General features: G+C 41.4%; 1 protein-coding gene across 1 annotated transcript; it reads left to right on the forward strand.

Annotated features, from left to right (window-relative positions):
• The first annotated feature begins 8,335 nt into the window (after window positions 1-8,335).
• Window positions 8,336-16,828, forward strand: LOC139410124 (retinal homeobox protein Rx1-like). The gene is made up of 4 exons (XM_071155569.1): window positions 8,336-8,636; window positions 10,540-10,932; window positions 14,043-14,296; window positions 15,539-16,828. Exons 2-4 carry the CDS (start codon window positions 10,659-10,661, stop codon window positions 15,977-15,979), a joined length of 969 nt encoding a protein of 322 aa, XP_071011670.1. The 5' UTR covers window positions 8,336-8,636; window positions 10,540-10,658; the 3' UTR covers window positions 15,980-16,828.
• Window positions 16,829-20,841: the final 4,013 nt, after the last annotated feature.

Consider the following 20,841-nt stretch of genomic DNA (forward strand, 5'->3'; position numbering starts at 1 on the left):
ATACTCTACTACGCTCCATTGTACTGTACTCTACTTAGTAGTGTACTGTACTAAACTACTGTACACCCAACTATTTTTCTTTACTGTCCTGTACACTGCTGTGCTGTACTGTGCTGTGCAATGTTGTGCTGTCCAAACATGTGAAATATAGACATCTTTGATTGGTTCAGATTTGGTCCGATCCGGGAACAGATCAAACCTGAACTGATCATAGACGTACGTCTATGTTTGGACCAAATCAAGTCCGGTCTGGATAGCTGTGGACATTGAAATCATGGCCGGTCTGAAACGGGCAAAATCTGAACCAATTCTAGATGTCTATGTTTGGGCTAAATCAAGTCTGGTCCGGATTAAAAAACGGCATCTGTGGACATTGAAGTCAAGGCCAAGGCGGACGGATCACATTTCAACTACTTTTCAACTTCCATGGACGTCGGACATTGCTCAGTGGGATCGTTTTTTTCATACTCTGAATGTATTCATATATGGCCATTTAGCAAACACGACTCAAGGATCATCTTAAAATTCACTTTTTGGCCTAAGCTATGTATTAGGTGAAAAAGGTGCAATGCAATAGAATCCTACTCCAATGCCTTCTGCCTACAACAACATCTCCTACGTAGATAGTTTTGCATACTAAGACTTGCTTAGTTCATTTTGTTTTGGTATGTTGCAATGAAAGTGGCTAGTATTACATTGATTCGATAGAGTTAACTAAGGGGGGGAACTCTAGAAAGTTGAATGACATTCAATCTCGTGCTTCTCTGCACGCGCAGTTTAGAGGGAACATTGCTCACAGATCATGTTAAAATTCAATTTTTGGTCTACGTTTTAAAGCCACTCTGTATGAGGTGCATTAGTTGCATTCTGGCATTTTCACATGAAAATAGGACTTGGTGTAGCCTGGGTCAGTCTAGCAGTCTTGGCCGCTGCCCCTAGAAAACTTGCTGCTGCCAGCACATGTTCAAGTCCCGGCCATTACTCTTTCCTTTTTACTCTACCTTTCCTCTCTACGGAGTAAGACTGCCCAAAGAAACAAAAATAGCACTTGGTGGTACTCATTTGAAGCAAATATGACAACATCAACATAAACAATGGAGTAATAGGTCCTTAGTTGTAGATTATGACAAGGTAAGACAATTGTACTAATTTTATTAAGGTATGTTGTGACTTACCATTACTCTGACTCAACCAATTAATTACTTGAACTAACTGTGTACTGGGGTTTGGCATACTTTGGTATTGTAATTACTCACCTAAGAAGGTCAAATATTAAATAGCTACAGGTTAAAAACATCCAAACCAAATTACCTTTTAACTTCATGTTGGACTGCGACGCTGCATTAAATTGAGAATTTGAAATCAGAAACGGCCGATACAGCTTCCCTGATACAGCTCCATGTAGTCCCCACTCAACGAGTTGTATAAGGCCATAAGCAAACAAGAAATGCTCATCCAGAAGCAGCACTCCTAGTGGCCGGGGACTTTAATACAGGCAAACTTAAATCCGTTTTACCTCATTTCTACCAGCATGTCACATGTGCAACCAGAGGCAAAAGAACTCTAGACCACCTTTACTCCACGCACAGACACGCATACAAAGCTCTCCCTCGTCCTCCATTTGGCAAATCTGATCATAATTCTATCCTCCTGATTCCTGTTTACAAGCAAAAACGAAAGCAGGAAGTACCAGTGACTTGCTCAATACAGAAGTGGTCAGATGACTCGGATGCTACGCTACAGGACTGTTTTGCTAGCACAGACTGGAATATGTTCTGTGATTCATCCAATGGCATTGAGGAGTATACCTCAGTCACCAGCTTTGTCAATAAATGTATTGATGACGTCGTCCCCACAGTGAACGTACGTACATTTCCCAACCAGAAGCCATGGATTACAGGCAACATCCGCACCGAGCTAAAGGCTAGAGCTCAGCTTTCAAAGAGCGGGACACTAATCTGGACGCTTATAAGAAATCCCGCTATGCCCTCAGACGAACAATCAACCAGGCAAAGATAGAATCCTACTACACCGGCTCTGATGCTCGTCGGATGTGGCGGGGCTTGAACACTATTACGGACTACAAAGGGAAACCCAGCCACGAGCTGCCCAGTGATGCGAGCCTACCAGATGACCTAAATGCCTTTTATGCTCACTTTGAGGCAAGAAACACTGAGGCATGCATGAGAGCACCAGCTGTTCTGGACGACTGTGTGATCACGCTCTCCATAGCCGATGTGAGCAAGACCTTTAAACAGGTCAACATTCACAAAGCCACGGGGCCAGACGGATTACCAGGACGTGTACTCAAAGCATGCGCGGACCAACTTGCAAGTGTCTTCACTGACATTTTCAATCTCTCCCTGGCCGAGTCTCTAATACCTACATGTTTCAAACAGACCACCATAGTCCCTGTGCCCAAGATAGCGAAGGTAACCTGCCTAAATGATAGCATTCAGCACTCTCCGTAGCATTCACGTCGGTAGCCATGAAGTGCTTGAAAGGCTGGTCATGGCTCACATCAACACCATCATGCCAGAAACCCTAGACCTACTCCAATACGCATACCGCCCCAACAGATCCACAGATGACTCAATCTCAATCGCACTCTACACTGGACAAAGGGAACACCTATGTGAGAATGCTGTTCATTGACTTCAGCTCAGCTTTCAACACCATAGTGCCCACAAAGCTCATCACTAAGCTAAGGACCCTGGGACTAAACACCTCCCTCTGTAACTGGATCCTGGACTTCCTGAAGGGCCACCCCCAGATGGTAAGGGTAGGCAACAACACATCTGCCATGCTGATCCTCAACACTGGGGCCCCTCAGGGATGCGTCCTCAGTCCCCTCCTGTACTTCCTGTTCATCCACGACTGCGTGGCCAAGCACGACTCCAACACCGTCATTAAGTTTGCTGATGACACAACAGTGGTAGGCCTGATCACCGACAACAATGAGACAGCCTATATGGAGGAGGTCAGACACCTGACAGTGTGGTGCCAGGACCACAAACTCTCTCTCAATGTGATCAAGACAAAAGGGTCTGATCATGGACTACAGGAAAAGGAGGGCCAAACAGGCCCCCATTAACATCGACGGGGCTGAAGTGGAGTGGGTCGAGAGTTTCAAGTTCCTTGGTGTCCACATCACCAGCAAACTATCATGGTCCAAACACATGAAGACAGTTGTGAAGAGGGCACGACAGCACCTTTCCCCCTCAGGAGACTGAAAATATTTGGCATGGGTCCCCAGATCCTCAAAAAGTTCTACAGCTGCAACATTGAGGGCATTACCGGTTGCATTACCGCCTGGTATGTCAACTGCTCAGCAGTTCTCTGCTGCCAGTAACTGGAACGAATTGCAAAAATCGCTGAAGTTGGGGACTTTTATTTCCCTCACCAACTTTAAACATCAACTATCTGAGCAGCTAACCGATCGCTGCAGCTGTACATAGTCCATCTGTAAATAGCCCACCCAATCTACCTATCTCATCCCCATACTGTTTTTATTTGATTTACTTTTATGCTCTTTTGCACACCAGTATCTCTACTTGCACATCATCATCTGCTCATTTTTCACTTCAGTGTTAATCTGCTAAACTATTCGCTCCTATGGCCTATTTATTGCTTACCTCCTCATGCCTTTTGCACACACTGTATATAGACACACACTGTACACACTGTATATTTATTTTCTCTACTGTGTCATTGACTTGTTTGTGTTATTGGCTTGTTTATTGTTTACTCCATGTGTAACTCTGTGTTGTTGTCTGTGTCACACTGCTTTGCTTTATCTTGGCCAGGTAGCAGTTGCAAATGAGAACTTGTTCTCAACTAGCCTACCTGGTTAAATAAAGGTGAAATAAAAATAAATAAAATAAAATCTGAGGGTAAGCTTCCTGACAACCAGGACCTATATACTAGGCGGTGTCAGAGGAAGGCCCAAAGAATTGTCAAAGACTCTCCAGTCACCCAAGTCATAGACTGTTCTCTCTGCTATGGCACGGCAAGCGGTACCAGAGCGCCAAAAGGCTCAACCCCCAAGCCATAAGACTGCTGAACTAATCAAATGGCCACCTGGACTATTTACATTGAACCCCCCTCCCTTTTGTTTTTAAACTGCTGCTACTCGCTGTTTAATATCTATGCTTAGTCACTTTAAAAATTACCTCGATTAACCTGTACCCCCGCACAATGACTCGGTACCGGTACCCCCTGTATATAGCCTCATTATTGTTATGTAAATGTATGGTGTTATCTTGAGATTAATTACTTTTTTTAAACTTTAGTTTATTAGTCAATATTTTCTTAACTCTATTTCTTGAACTGCATTGTTGGTTAATTAAGGGCTTGTAAGTAAGCGTTTCACAGTAAGGTCTGCACCTGTTGTATTCGGGAAGATGTGACGAATAAAATTTGATTTGATTTAGTCACATTATGGCAGACAGAGAACAACTGATTTGGCCAGGAGCATTGTTCCTGAACAGCTTTTTATTCCTTTAAAGTTAGGCAACCTAAAACTAATCTACATAGCATCTTAAACTTATCTTTAGACTTCAAATCAAATCAAAGTCTATTTGTCACATGCGCCGAATACAAAGTGAAACGCTTACTTACAGGCTCTAACCAATGGTGCGAAAAAAAAAGGTATGTGTGTGTGTAGGTAAGTAAAGAAATAAAAAGAGTAGCAAGGCTATATACAGACACCTGTTAGTCAGGCTTATTGAGGTAGTATGTACATGTAGGTATCGTTAAAGTGACTATGCATATATGATGAACAGAGAGTAGCAGAAGCGTAAAAAGAGGGGTTGGAGGGTGGTGGGACACAATGCAGATAGCCCAAGGTAGTATGTACATGAATGTATAGTTAAAGTGACCATGCATATAAGATAAACAGAGAGCAGCAACAGCGTAAAAGAGGGGTTGGGGGGGTGACACAATGCAAATAGTCTGGGTAACCATCTGGTTACCTCTTCAGGAGTCTTATGGCTTGGGTGTAAAAACTGTTGAGAAGCCTTTTTGTCCTAGACTTGGCACTCCGGTACCGCTTGCCATGCAGTAGTAGAGAGAACAGTCTATGACTGGGGTGGCTGGGGTCTTTGACATTTTTTAGGGCCTTCCTCTGATATCGCCTGGTGTAGAGGTCCTGGATGGCAGGCAGCTTTGCCCCAGTGATATACTGGGCCGTAAGCACTACCCTCTGAAGTGCCTTGCGGTAAGAGGCCGAGGAATTGCTGTACCAGGCAGTTATGCAACCGGTCAGGATGCTCTCCATGTTGCAGCTGTATAACCTTTTGAGGATATCAGGACCCATGCCACATTTTTTTAGTTTCCTGAGTGGGAATAGGCTTTGTCGTGCCCTCTTCACGACTGTCTTGGTGTGTTTGAACCAATGTAGTTTGTTGTTGATGGAAATTGAAGCTCTGAACCTGCTCCACTACAGCCCCGTCGATGAGAATGGGGACGTGCTCGGTGCTCCTTTTCCTGTAGTCCACAATCATCTCCTTAGTCTTAGTTACGTTGAGGAATACGATGTTATTCTGGCACCACCCAGCCAGGTCTCTGACCTCCCTATTGGCTGTCTCGTCGTTGTCGGTGATCAGGCCTACCACTGTTGTGTCATCAGCAAACTTAATGATGGTGTTGGAGTCGTGCCTGGCCATGCAGTCGTGGGTGAACAGGGAGTACAGGAGGGGACTGAGCACGCACCCCTGGGGAGCTCCAGTGTTGAGGATCAGCGTGGCAGATGTGTTGCTACCTACCCTCACCACCTGGGGGCGGCCTGTCAGGAAGTCCAGGATCCAGTTGTAGAGGGAAGTGTGGGACAAAACAAAGGAAATAAAGGTCAGAACGTGACAATTTTTCTACTTTTTAATTGTTGTTTGTGATTGTTTTTGCTGCTATTGACAAGCCAACATTCCCGTTAAAACTATTAAAGAGATTAAATTAAACTATTATTGGTAGTCTGGTAAACTTTCATTGGTAGTCTAGAACCAGAGATCTCAATGTTAACTCCTCTTTCACTGAACATTTCACATTCAATTCAATTCAATTAGCTGCGCAACCACACTTTCACGTCTTTAAAATTGAATTTCATTGGAGCCAACACTGGATGCCATCTGTAACTGACATACATAAAACTATTTCTGCCTGGGTTAATCCACAAACAAAATAAAAACGGGTGTGCTGATCCACCATGGGCTCTGCCGCCTCAGCCATACTGTCAATGTATCATCAACACGTTCACTCCTATTTATAGAGTTTATCTTGTGCTCTCTACAAAAAAAAAGTTTGTTATGTTGTGATCATGTAACGATCTTCTTCATCTGAGGAACAGGAATAGGAAGGTTCAGACCAATATGCAGCGTGGTACGTGTCCATGTTAAATTTATTACAACTGAACACAAAATAACAAACGTGAAACAACGAAAATCGAAACAGTTCTGTATGGTGAAAATACAGACACAGAAAACAACTACCCACAAACACCAGGTGGGAACAGGCTACCTAAGTATGGTTCTCAATCAGAGACAATGATGCCAGCTGCCTCTGATTGGGAACCATACCAGGCCAAACACATAGAAATAGAAAACATAGAACACAAAACATAGAATGCCCACCCCAACTCACGCCCTGACCAAACTAAAATAGAGACATAAAAAAAGAACTAAGGTCAGGACGTGACAGATCATGAGAAAATTATCATGTGATCTCGACAAAACAACTTTTGATATGTTGTGACCACAAAAAATATATATTTTGGCATATCGATAAAACCATTTTTTTTTAATGAATTCACATGTCCTCACTGGACTTCCGTACAGGTCAGCGGAAATCTCTGGAAAAGTCCTTAATCTCATTAAAGGCAGGGTTGATCTCTGTGGCACTCACCTCTCCAAGCCCAGGCAAGGTTTCAGAGTGGCCAACTGGTGCAAATACTCTCTTAAAACAACAGCATCATCCCAAATACCTCCATCGACACAGGAACATGTTTATGTGACAAAAAGTTATAGATGGGCCAATATGAATTATGTTAGTAAATAATGTAATTGTTTTTGTTTCGTGTATTTTGCAACCTTTTTAGTCATATGCTAATCTTAATTTTGATTCCTTATGCATTATCACCGTGATTTATTAAAAATAAACCACAGAAAATTGATTAAAATAGTGCTATGTGACAAAATTCCATTCATTGTTTCTATGTGTCATAGTGATTTAGTATATGTGGATTGACCATGGTATGATCATGTAATGAACACTTGCAACAATTAGTCCAAGCCAATTGACACAATTCGGGTTAAATCCTTAATGAGCTGTTAAACAGGTCTGAGATCACTCCTCTTGAATTGATCTGGTCACTAATTGTTTATTTTCTTTATTGGACATATTATGTCCACTAGCCATCATACATTTTGTAGCTACAGGTTGTAAACATATTACTTTATGTTAATTATGCCTCATTACATAGGTGTGCTATAGATGTGTATAATTGGATGTTTTACAAGTTCAGTATGACCACATCCAGTGTATTAATGTAATACATCCAGTGTATTATTTGAAAACATTATTTTTTACATTACTATTTGTTAATTGAGGTACATTTTAATTTCATTGTTTTTAACCTCTCTCCAAGTTAGGCAAGTTAATTGCATTTAATTGCATTAGTTTTCCCCCATGTTTAATTCCCCTCATTAGTGATGGGTCATTGATTGATTTACTACTTGCAATACTAATTGCCTCAAGAAGTAAAAGCTCCATGCTGATGACTGTCATTTGCTTTTCTGTTTTTCTATTGCAAACGAACAAACTGATTTGAAATACATATTGCTAATTATATTATCTGTCACTTTTCATGTTGCATAAATGCATTTGAAATACGTTGTAGCTGGATATTTACTTTGACTTCTGATTTAAGTTTAATATTAAAACGTTTTCTTCTATCATACGTTAAATTAATATTTACTCAAAATTGAAAGCTTTTCAAAATGTTTAAAAAAATGTGTCAACATGAGTTCAGGTCTTCACGCTGTTCTCCATTCTCATGCACCATGTATAACTTGTCCCTACCAGAGTTTTTATGTAGTCTTTCTCTGGAATAATGAGGGGATTAGTGAAAACTTTCAGTCAGACCTTTGTCTTTAAAACAATAGATTTCTGAAAGAAAGTCTTGTCATGGCTTCATTAGCCCCAGCCTCCTCCTGTGGGGTGAATGTAAGCTACATTTACTGCAATTACTTGACTAGAAAACAACTGTCAATCATTCTTAAAGGGGAAGGATTCCAATTAATAACCTCTGTAATCCGCTCATTTTATTTCCATTCACCAGCACTAGGCTACTCTCTCTCTGCACTTTGAAAAGACTATAGCCTGCAACAAAACCACATTAGTTGTCAAGCTTGTTTTGTGCACACACGTTTTGTTGTTTTTTTCAGCGTATTATGCACATTGTTTTTGAAGAAAGGCTAGAGAGGATGCAAGGTAAAATAGACAGGGTTTGAGATTTGCGCGGCTTTGGTGTGCAGCACCCGGACAAGGGGCGTGAACTACCTCAGTAGTTGAAGTGAAGTGTTGGAGGAAACAGGTGGAATATTGACAGTTCAACTTCATGCGCTCAGCACGTCATTTCTTCAAAGGTAGGTTCAAACCGCTATTACTATTACCACCGCAAATGTTGGTGACATTTAGGCAACTATAAAAGAAAGGTTAACGTTTTATTAGTCTAACATAATGTGTCTATATGACATTTAAATCTGAGGAGATGGACACTGAAAGTGAGAATGTTGTTAGTATTGGAAACCATTTTTGTTTTCCACAAAGTATAGAATTACAGTATCAGTTAAATATAAAATACAAAGATTCTGCATTTTAAGGACTATGCATTGTACTTTGTATATTTTAATACAATTATGATATGCCTAGTGCTTAAACATGTGCTCTTGAATATCATTCAACTATATTATATTGAATATCATAGAATACAATGCAACAGAGTACAATACAATACAACTATGCAAATGTATAATATGTAGGGCATAATTACATTTTGTTAATTTCACATTTGGTCCTTTTAAGTTTATGTATATTTATTCAGTAAAGGGTTTCTTACCTCTACTGTATAAAGCTACGTATTACAATTTCATGGTTAATATTTTATACATTCATGTTAAACAAGATTTTGCTCCAAAGCAAAGTTTTTTTTCTGTCAAATTTAACTTTTGCCCTAAACTTCAAGCTGTGGGCCTGTCTATGTCATTATAAACGTGTTAAATATAGCTATGTAAATAAGATATTTCAGAAAGCAATTTATCAACTTGTCTTTGATTAACAACCATATCAACAAGGCAGGTCCTACAGGCCCTAGTTTTGTCACACCTGGACTACTGACCAGTCATGTGGTCAGGTCCCACATAGGGGGACTTGGGAAAATTACAACTGTCCCAGAACAGGCAAGCACGGCAGGCCCTTAAATGTACACGTAGAGCTAACATTAATAATATGCATGTCAATCTCGCAAGGCTCAAGGTGGAGGAGAGATTGACATCATCACTAATTGTTTTTGTGAGAGGTATTGACATGTTGAATGCACCAAGATGTCTGTTTAAACTACGAGCACACAGCTTGGACACCCATGCATACCCCACAAGACATGCCACCAGAGGTCTCTTCACAGTCCCCAAGTCCAGAACAGACTTTGGGAGCCACACAGTACTACATAGAGCCATGACTACAAGGAACTCTATTCCACATCAAGTAACTCACGCCAGCAGTAAAACCAGATAAAACAAAACGGATACAAATACACCTTATGGAACAGCAAACACTCACATACAAACTCACATACCATACACACTCTACACACACATACACCTGTATTGTGTATTGTAGAAGAGTAGTGGCTTGAGGGCACACAATGGATTGTGAAATCTGTTTTAAAATCTATTTTAACGTTTAACATTTTTATTCTAATGTATTATGCCTTCATTTTTGCTGGCCCCAGGAGCAGCTAATGGTGATCCATAATAAATACAAATACAGATTGATTTTATGTTAATGCTGTATAATATACTAAAGTCTACCACGTCAATCACGCATATCAATTTCATTGCACTCAATGTGCTTGGTAATGAGTTTATGCAATAGAATAAAGAGGCTCTGTCTTTTATCATCCGCTTTATAATTATATCATGGCTCATTAAAAGATAAACCTCAGTGACAGATCCATGTTCTGATAGACAACACATATACCATAAAACCATTTAACTATTGCTGTATAGCACATTGTGACATCGGCTGACGTAAAAAGGGCTTTAGAAATACATTTGATTGATTGATTGATTTAGCCCCCCAAAATGTTTGCTGATATTTTGTTGATATTGAATAGATTATGTTAGTACAATTATTGATTGTATGTTATAGTGGTGGTAGGTAGTACTGGTAGTATATGACAGTGTTTGAGAATGTTGATGTGGCACTACTAAATGGCAAAGACTCAAGACTGGCTTCTGATCATGTGATGACTGTGACTTTGTTTTGCAGGTGCACAGAACTTGTGGAGGACATCTCTTTAAAACTCATCCTTGGACCTGTTCCTTCACAAAGCCGAGCCAAGTCTACTTTCCCCCGCTAAAGGATAGAGAGAGCATCCAAACGTTCAAATGCATTTATCACTGGATACCATGAGCATGGTGGACGACAGCTGCCTCTCACCCAGTAACTTCCACGAGATGGTGAAAGGAGGGGGGGCGGCGATGGGGGGCCGCGTCCACAGCATTGATGTCATCCTGGGCTTCAGCAAAGACCAGGACCCCCTGCTCAGCCCATCTGGGGGCCCAGGGCTTCACAAAGTGGGCGTGGATGGCCTGGGAGACCCTGGGAAGCAGGACCCAGCACACCCCTACGGGCACCTCTCAGAGCAGCAGTCCTACCATGGTGAGTCTCTTAGGTGTGAGATAAACACTCCACTGGGCATACTGTAAATCACTGTTCTGATTCTGGGGCATTTATGGACAGCCCACTCTCTGCATGTACAGTATATGTTTGAGGCCAAAACACATTAAGACACGTCGACTAGTGCTTCGCTGATGTTCATAAGTTATCAATCAAGCCCTCTCACTTCAAGCTTTGCTGCATTTGATAGGAACATACTGCCTGTAGGAAGCAGCTAAGATGAGGTCAAGGAGACAGAAGATTGATTGTATTAAATGTATTGTATTGATTACCAAGGGGGACATTTTATTGTCACAGTCATACAATAAGGCACATTACAGACTTAAAGTGTGGCATTAAAACACACACAATCACATGCAATCTAGATGGCAGGGGAAGACACCAAACAAATACATGATAATGTGTATTTTTCATTTAATTCAAATTTTCATACCAACATTTAATTTAAGTGGACCACAAAGTGTGTCGGAGGATCCTGTCTATGATGCCTGAACTTGCACACTTCCCTTTGTCTTTATGTGATGTAATGATTAGCAGCTTTACTTAAGTCATTAAGACTTGATTATTTCCATTGCATCAATGCGTTGAGGCGACGATGACCTCAATGGCTGCATTGGTTGTAGCCTTGCAGAGAGTCCGGGTCGTTTCTCAACAGCTCACAGAATGAAATAGAACATTATATTGTATCTCTAGGGGGGGCAGTAGATGACATGTGTCTGTACCTTGTAAATACTGTGAAATCATGCTGAGATTGAGAGATAAATCACAAAACAAGACGGTGAGGGGGTTTCATCCCAAATCCCATCCCCTTGTGGAATTCCCCTAATCTTCTCTGGGACACAGATGAGATTTTACAGTGGTGCAGTTTCATTTCATTAACATTTCAACTCTGCATAAAATGTGACGTTTTTTAATCTATGGTAGTTTTTACATTCTGGTTACTATCTATGGGGTCATAAAAACAAAGGTTTTAGTGAAACACGTAGCACAAACCAGCATTTGATGACTCATGAAATTACAACGTAATTGGAAGTGTCTTATGACAGTGTTGGTTATTATAAAATATGATCATAAGCACTGTTCAACCAGTGCAACAGCAATGGCTAAATTCTTGTTTGTTTCCACTTAACATTCAGCACTAATTTACATGTCCTTAACACATAACTGACTTGTTAGTCATCCCTGTTCCGTCTGAATGGGCATTTTGTACTACATCGCGTCACTTTGTCCCCTCCACATTGAGGTTTTCTGCTGGACTGTAAACATGACAAGGTCTTTAGACGGGCGGTTCCGACAGGCCGACAGGCAGGGAGCTGGTCACTGAACCCAGCCTGACCCCTCCATTGTGCCACTATGGGCATTGTCGTAGGCTGTTAATGAGAGATAGATCAATGGACCCCAAAATCCTCCTAGCTGCCCCTGTCTGGGAATTAAAGGTTTTTCTTGGCTTTCTGTCCTGATTCTATCAAGCACTGGTTTGATATGAAGATCCATTCAGCAAGGTTTGGGTTTGTTAGTTCCTACTTGTCATGGGTTTGAACTGGGTTGGGCTAGCCATATTTAGTTTGGTGATTGTGCAATAAGGTTTTTTTCATCAAGTTTTTGCTTGATACTGTAAAGTAATGGTATCCATAGTTGGGGTCGCGACCTGGTCGCCAAAATTTAAATAATATTTTATTTATTTATAATTTAACAAAGAGTACAGATTATTGTATGGGACGATGTACAAACATTTTTCAGAAAAATAATTAGAAAAAAAAACATGAAAATGTAATGAATTGAAGGTTATTTGTTTATGTAAAAATTTAAATGTACAGATTTTTAAGATTGTGCTTGGTTGGGGTGAGGTCTCGAGAAATTACTGGGGAAAAAATGAAATTCTGAAATTCTGGCGAAAAAGTTTGAATACCACTGCTGTAAAGTGAAACACCCAAAGAGTCCCTATCTCTCCATGTGCTATACAGTTATGTGGTCATTGGGAACTGGTCATGAATATCACCCACAATACCAACCCAAACTGACAACCTATTACTTTTATGTGAGGGACAAATTACAGAATTGATAAGAGAGTAATGTTACCATTATGAAGTAATATTTCAAATGTGTCAATAAAGGCTGTCCCAATAAAGTGTCCCGATAGATAATGTGTTTACCAATAATGAATTATACCAGACAGGACTAGTGCACAGATCACTGCTATGATGGCTGAAGCGTAGACAACTGATCTGATGGTCATCTTTGTGCCCAATATAATTTGATTACCCTTTTTTGATAATTCCAATTCAACAACCACGATGACAGCGTTTTATGGCTTTTACCTTGTAATGTTTACAGTATTTTCCTGATTATGGGACTGATACAAATGAAGGTCCTACGTAGATTACAGTTAAGAATACATGGAAGCTATCAGAGGAATTAACAGGCTGCATCTGTTTCCCTCTGAGGATTAGTGGAAACCTGCAGTGAAAGCCTTAGCGAGTCAGCGCCGTGTATGCTGTTCATGTATGCTGTTCATGTATGCTGCTCATGTATGCTGCTCATGTATGCTTCGTTACAAGGCAGGAGGACAATCTACATGTCTTTCTGCATGCGTAGAGTAAGGCACAACTTCAGCTTTATTTGGCCTACAGTAGCCTATTGTTGCAGGTGTCAAATGTGTGTGTCCTGGGACGTTTTCAGAACAAACAAGTTATTAAGGGGTTGTGGAGCTCATTTGAATATTCCATGTTTTCAGCTTTTGTCAACCCCTAACTCTTCAACAGCTAGACCTTTCTTCACTGTCTTTTTCCTCTTTTCCCATTTCAATGATTTTTCATTCACATTGGCCTTTTAATTGTGAAGAATCCCTGTCTAGCGAAGACAGACATGTTGATTAGACATAACATATGGCTATTGATGATAGGAGAGCCTGAAACCAACATTTGTCTCACAAGCTAACGATACTTAACTACGCAAAGCTTGAGAATGAACGACTTACCTTTGCAAAGAAAGCCAAAGAAGCTTGTTTGGTTAAATCAAAATGAGTCCAAGTCACTTTGTTGATGGTTTCATCTAATGTGAATCTCTTCCCTCTCTCGCTATGGGCTCTACAGATTCAGGACTGTACTCGGACAAGTGTGATGGGGAAATTAGTGATCTGAGGAAGAGTGTGGATAGCAATGGAGGGAAAAGTCCGGAGCCCTGCGAGGAAGAGCAGCCCAAGAAGAAGCACCGACGCAACCGCACCACCTTCACCACGTACCAGCTGCACGAGCTGGAGCGTGCCTTCGAGAAGTCTCACTACCCCGACGTGTACAGCCGTGAGGAGCTGGCTATGAAGGTTAACCTGCCTGAAGTCAGAGTTCAGGTAGGTTTGTCCACCACCACTTTTACTGGTACTGTGCTCTGCCCTGGTCAACTCCTCTGACTTTCTTGCCAATCATTGTGACTAGGAGTGGACTCAAATACTAACATCTCTGATCAGGTGCAACCTTGATCCAATGTGAATTCAGCCCCCAGGTAAATTGATTGAAGCTGAATATCAATCATCAATCAAATGTATTTATAAAGCCTTTTTTTTACATCAGCAGGTGAGTTAAATGGTTAAAGGGCTTATGTTTTCTAATGAAAAACCTCAGTGGGTCAGAAATACCTTCTCTGAATCTTTAGATGATAATGGGGAGTGACGATAGGACATCTTTACTGTTGGGCCGATTTCTAGATCCTCAGGAGCTTCAAGGTCACTCACAGCAGGCGTTACACTATAAATACAGACAAGTAACAAAGCAAGCTGTGTCCTGCCCACACAAGCTCAGGTCAGACATAAGAAGGTTGTCTTAGCAGGGCATAGTGCAGAAAAAAGGGCAAGGTCTTATAGCAGAATCTAAGGGCAAAGTCTTAAAGCACGGCAAAATGACACAGTAGGTATGGATGAAGGTCGAAATGATTAAGATTGGTCAGTACAGTTAAAATACTCTGTACTGTAAATACAACTATAGCTGTTGTTCACGAAGCGCCCAGGGCAATTGATTGGAGTGCATTACAATTGGCAAATTGCTTATTTTTCCAATCCAACAAAATGTAGAAATCCAAAATACTAACCATTCAAGAATACCACTGTTCAATTAGTTGATGATGATTTATTTAGATGGTTTACTTGAATAGAGACGGATGCAGCTAAAATATTGATATTATGGACTTGACCTGCTGAGGGATGACGTTTTACTGTAGGGCCTGAACATGCTCCACATCAGCACATTATGCCCATAGGTGCTCTGAGACTCCAGTAGGTACCAAACTTTAAATTAAGACAAGTGTCACTGTCCAAACCTTGCTGACAATGGCTCAGGTCCCAGGTTCTCTAGGGACATCCCAACAATTGTGCAAGACAGCAGTGCAAAGGGGGCTAAGTCTTAGAGCAGGTCAAAACAAGGACAACACTGAAGGTCTCAGAACATTTCAATACAATGATTATTTATTTATGAGGATACTAAGAAACCAAAATAGGTAGCTTGATAAAGCACAATTCTAAACCCATTTGGTACCAATTGGAACGATCGGTGCTGTAAATACTCTGGACTATAAATCCAAACCCTCTGCCTTCCTCTAGGTGTGGTTCCAGAACCGCAGAGCCAAATGGAGGCGCCAGGAGAAGATGGACGCCAGCACCATGAAGCTGCATGACTCGCCCATGCTCTCCTTCAACCGGCCACCCATGCACAGCAACATGGGGCCCATGAGCAACGCCCTCCCCCTGGACCCCTGGCTGACCTCCCCTCTGTCCAGCGCCACCCCAGTCCACAGCATCCCGGGTTTCATGGGCCCAGGACAGGGCCTGCAGGGTGGCTACCCCAGCCACAGCTTCCTCAACAGCCCACCCATGGGCCAGGGGATGCAGTCCATGGCACCACCCCCATACCAGTGTTCCGGTCCTTTCACCGACAAATACCCAATGGAGGACGTGGACCAGAGGAGCTCCAGCATCGCCGCACTGAGGATGAAAGCCAAGGAACACATCCAGTCCATGGACAAAACCTGGCAGCCCATGTGATGGTCTGAGGAGAGCTATTGAAACTGTTTCCAGTCATGATTGGGGTTTTGGGCTATGATAATGGCATTTTTCACACAACAGGATTGCAGTGATGGCACCAACAAATGCTCAGTTACGACTGATGATATTTCTAAGATTTCCAACACCAGTGACATTTCTACCCTTTGTCAGCACTAGAATGGTTCTTGGTCTCTTTTTTGATTTCCATTCTAGTGATGTGAAGGATTGGAAGTTGATGCATATTTTTTGTGCCACTATTCAAAAAGGTTTTTAATCTGGATTCTATGACACAGAATGTCAAGAAAGGCCTCGCAAAGGTAACTACACAAACATCCATTTTCCAAAAGGACTGCAAAGACTGCTCAAATTAACAAGGTTATGATAGAATACTTTTTTGTTTTTCTGAACTTTTATGAAGCAACTGGAACAAGGATTCCACTGGACACTAATTGCCCTTGATGGCAACTTTTAGATGTTTTATCCTAATCTAATAGTTTGGATTTAACATAAAAGGCAACAAATACTTCCTTCTCAGTAATTCTATAAAAATGCAAACACTGTACACTCTAGTCAGGTTTTGGGCCAGGCCTAATTGTGCCATTAGCTAAAGATCTATAACCATTCTTGCTTGTGACAAAGCACAATGCAATGTCTATATAGCTCAGACCACAACTTGTCCAGCCACTGAGCTACTTGACACAGAAAATCCCAAAGAGTGTTGGGCATTTTAAGTTTGTAATGCAGATCACTCAGCCTGTCCATGTGTTCATTTTGTTACTCAATAGTCTTTTATTCTTTGCAAGAGAAGTTGTAATGTTTTTGTTGTTTGCTGTTAACCATTGAATGTAATAATAAGTACACACCAACTCACGTCCCCTCCACATCCTTCCAGAAAATACATTCTGCACACACACGGTCACATTTAACTCTGCAAATTAAGGTTTGTGTATTTTCCTAATTAATCCAATTGTCTAATTTATCATGAATTTTACAGGTCAATTAACCAGTAATTCTCTCAGTATTTGTGAATGGCCATGCCATGTCTCCCATAATAGTAGTTGAAGGTTGCGGCAGTATGAATCGCTATGTCTATGACCCTGAACCACAGAATCATTCATCCAGTTATAATGGTCAGGTTATTTCAACACCTGGAGAAGAAGGATACCACCGCCACCTCGGATGAAACACTACATTTCTGTCTGTCTCGACTGCACTTATAGTGGAGAGCCTCTGTCCACACCGTGGGTTGTGGGGTCATGGTTGAGATATCCTGGCTCAAGCTTTCAGGGAGCTTTCAGCTGGGGATGCGTAAAACAATCTGTCATGCTATTTCATTTGAGAAGACATGAACACCTTCTAACACCCAATTAACATCTATGAAAGTGATTTACTCCTAGTCGTCATTGACTTGAGGAAGATTGATGGTTGCCCTGAGGCTAACTTCAGACTGCAAACACACATGTCGATATACACACCATAGACTGCACACACACACTGATATCAACACCTTCTTTCACGATCTGGTAGGCCAAACAATGTAAGGCTCTTCTTTCTTGAGAATTGTTCTTGAGGAGTGCTACATATTAAAAGCCAATCTCTGAATTTGATGGCACCCTCAGTATGTGACATCTTGATTCTCTGAGGAAGCAATAACTGTTCTAGTAATTTTTTTGGAGAGCTGCTAAACATGTTTGGGTCAGTCGAAAAGAGTGATCTATGGCGTAAGCCTCCTACAGTGAGAAGGGAAGCCAGGAGACCTCCCTCTCACACAAAAGGGGTGGAAATAGGACAGGGGGACAGAGCGAAAGAGGCCACTGAAGTAATTTTTTTTTTTTTTTTTTGCCTCAGTGGCTGTTGGAGAAGAAAACGTGTTGGCAGCTTGGCCTTCCGTCACTGTGTGTACGTGCAGAGCAGCAGAAGGAGAACGGTCTGATGTGTCACCCTACATAGTTTCCTCTTTGTTCGGCACAATTGATCCAAGCCATCTTCTTTGTCTAAAGTCCGAGGGGGAAAACGGTCACAGACTGCACTAAATAGGCCTCTGTAGCGAGACCCCGGGAATGAAAAAAGAGCATGAATAGTCTATTCTGGCATATGTCGAAGAGATACTACATGGGGTGTACGGGTCCATTGTGGCATAATGTTTTGTTAATGACTATATGCATATTTCATATGGTTTATGTATGGTAAAAAAGACAATCTTCAACCACGTTGTTAAATGATAACGTGTCATATCAAGGGCTACATAGGATTAAACATTTCTGATGTAAAATAATTTAGCATTTTGATTTTGACAATACTTTTACCAGGTAAATATTATTCATCCTATTGCAATGTGCAAGGGGTAACATTTAATTACTATTATTTCAGTGATAGTGTGTAGACTATCACAATATGGAGGAAGGAAATTCCATTACACATAAGTGGAAATGTTGTAGCATTTGTTTTGAAAGGAAACTCAAAATGTCTCTGCTGCCGGACATATGATTTGTTCAGAGTAACAGAGTAGAACGGTTTAAAAAAAGTTTCCACAGAATTGTCAGTTCATCCAACTTACTGTTTGACTGGAGTTTACAAAGTATCAGTTCTGTGTTACTGCAGATATAAATATGTTTCTTTGTCATAGACAGTAAAAGCCCCATTGGTCAACACACAAAGTAATATTCAGATGTTTTACTGATGTGTTATGGGATTCTATGCTCACCTCTCACGCTCAACATTGCTGATTTGCTAATTACGTCGGCTGTTCTTTTTTTTCTAATTGAATTGCAGTTGTCTAGTTTTTATGTTATCAGTGCATACTCTTTAGCTGTTAACTCTAGTCAGGTATTTTCAGGACCTCACACCCAACATAGAAACAGGGTTAGTTTGAACATTAAACAATATGTTTAGAAATGTTTGTTCCTCATGTGATACTGGGACCAAGATTAAGCCAAAGTTTAGATATAAAAAATATTTTAAAAATGCACTAGAAACTTGGGAAGTTTATTTTAGGTTTATATCTGAAAATATACAGGACACTTTTTATATCCCCATATAGACATCCTATTCGTTATATGTTCTAGTTCTGTTACTGTTTACTTTTATTTTGTCTGAAATGTTGATGTCCATGTTCTAGAAAACTTTAATATCTACTTAAAAAAATAAACAAATATAGTTTGATAGAATTGTTGTCTTCTGTCTCCTTTATCCTATCTACTCTATAAATCCACTGACTGTGAATATCTATCTACTGTAAATCTCTGAATATAAATGGATGGCTATAGGACGGTATCTGAAGTATATTATTAGGCCTACTGTAGTATGTGAGGGATAGAGATAGGATCTGACACAGTGGAGAAGTAGCCTCTCTTCGTCCCAGCCCCTCCTCTCCTCTCCCCTGGTCCCTGGCTGGTGGCATGGTGCCAGCCCGTTAGGAAGATGAGGCTCCAATCAATCAGGCTCCCAGGGGGGGGGCCCGGCCACAGGGCCCGCTGCTCACTAATTGCCCCTGGGCGCTGCCGCTGCAGCACATGTTCACAGTGGGCTGTACCTGCCGCGCTTGCCTCTCCAGCTTGTGAACCACACTCCCGGACAGATGGAAGCCCGGGAGGACCTCTCACCAGGGGCCATCTGGGGCCAAAACGTGAACAGTGAACACAACAGTGTGGGGAATGTAAAAACAAAAACATGATTTTAATCTGAATATTCTTTTTGGATCTGTGTGTGTTTGTAACTACCTGGTGTTTTTTTGTGTGGAGGTCATTTAATGACAGATTATAAACTAAACTGTGTTGGAGAAAATGTTTTGGCAGACAAACAATTAAGCAATCACCCTTTAACCTTCAGAAAATATTTTCTCTCATCAGTAAAGCACACGTGCTGCTATATTGTTATCGGAGATCCAATCTAAACAGTGTTCTCCCAGAGCCAAACAAACAGCACTCTGTGTGGATTTCCATGGGAGGACATGGACATCCTAATCATGAGGGGGTAGGTGGGTGGGTGGGGGGGGGGGGACAAGAGAGAGGGAGTGTTAGCAATAGAGAGAGAGAGACACCGAGACAAAATGTTAGTGTGGAAGCGAGAGAGAGGGAGAGCAAGAGAGAGAGCGAGAGCAGGGTGGGAGTAGTGAGGGTGGGATGGCTGCTCATCAGGGTTAATGATGTAGAAAATCCCCCAATTAGAGCCTTTTCCTGCGGGCCAGGATGAGTTCAGAGCAGGGTCCTCTGACAGCTCAGGGATTAGTGCCTGGGCCAGGCCGGGCCTGAGCAGACACTGACTGCTGGACATCTTGGCCGGGGCCGGGGTAGGCATGCGTTGCGCTGGAGTGAGAGGCACAAAGAAAAGCATGGGAAAAGAGCAGCAGATCAACATAGAAGCTTTTGTTGGGCGCGCTGTGCGAAATCCAACCATCTCCTCCAATTCCATTCTCATTCTGAATCAGGGCCAACACAGTGTGTTTGTGATTTATAGTCAGCATGCTATGTTGTCCACACACGGTGTTGGGAATGCTTCACAAATTGACCCCCAGCAACCCAGCAACCCATAAAAACATTGTTTTCATTCTTATTGTCGGCGACAAAACATTTATGAGTTAATGGATTCTTCATAATAGTCTAGTGTAGTCATCAATGTCTAGTGTCTTATATATTGACATCGGAAATCCAAAAATGTCTGTCAAAATTATTCTGTCTTTTTCCCAGGATACGGTTTTCTCCAGTCTGCAATATTGATGGTGAATTCTACATTGAATCAGTACATAAAGAATCCTCAAACATCTGGATTGCTTAAAAAAACAAACCTCTTGTCCACATGCTTCGCAATGAACAATGAATAAAAAAAGATGTCACGAATGCATAGAGTCCTACATCTATCAAGAC

This window comes from Oncorhynchus clarkii, chromosome 5 (genome assembly GCF_045791955.1).
Source record: "Oncorhynchus clarkii lewisi isolate Uvic-CL-2024 chromosome 5, UVic_Ocla_1.0, whole genome shotgun sequence".
NCBI lineage: Eukaryota > Metazoa > Chordata > Actinopteri > Salmoniformes > Salmonidae > Oncorhynchus > Oncorhynchus clarkii.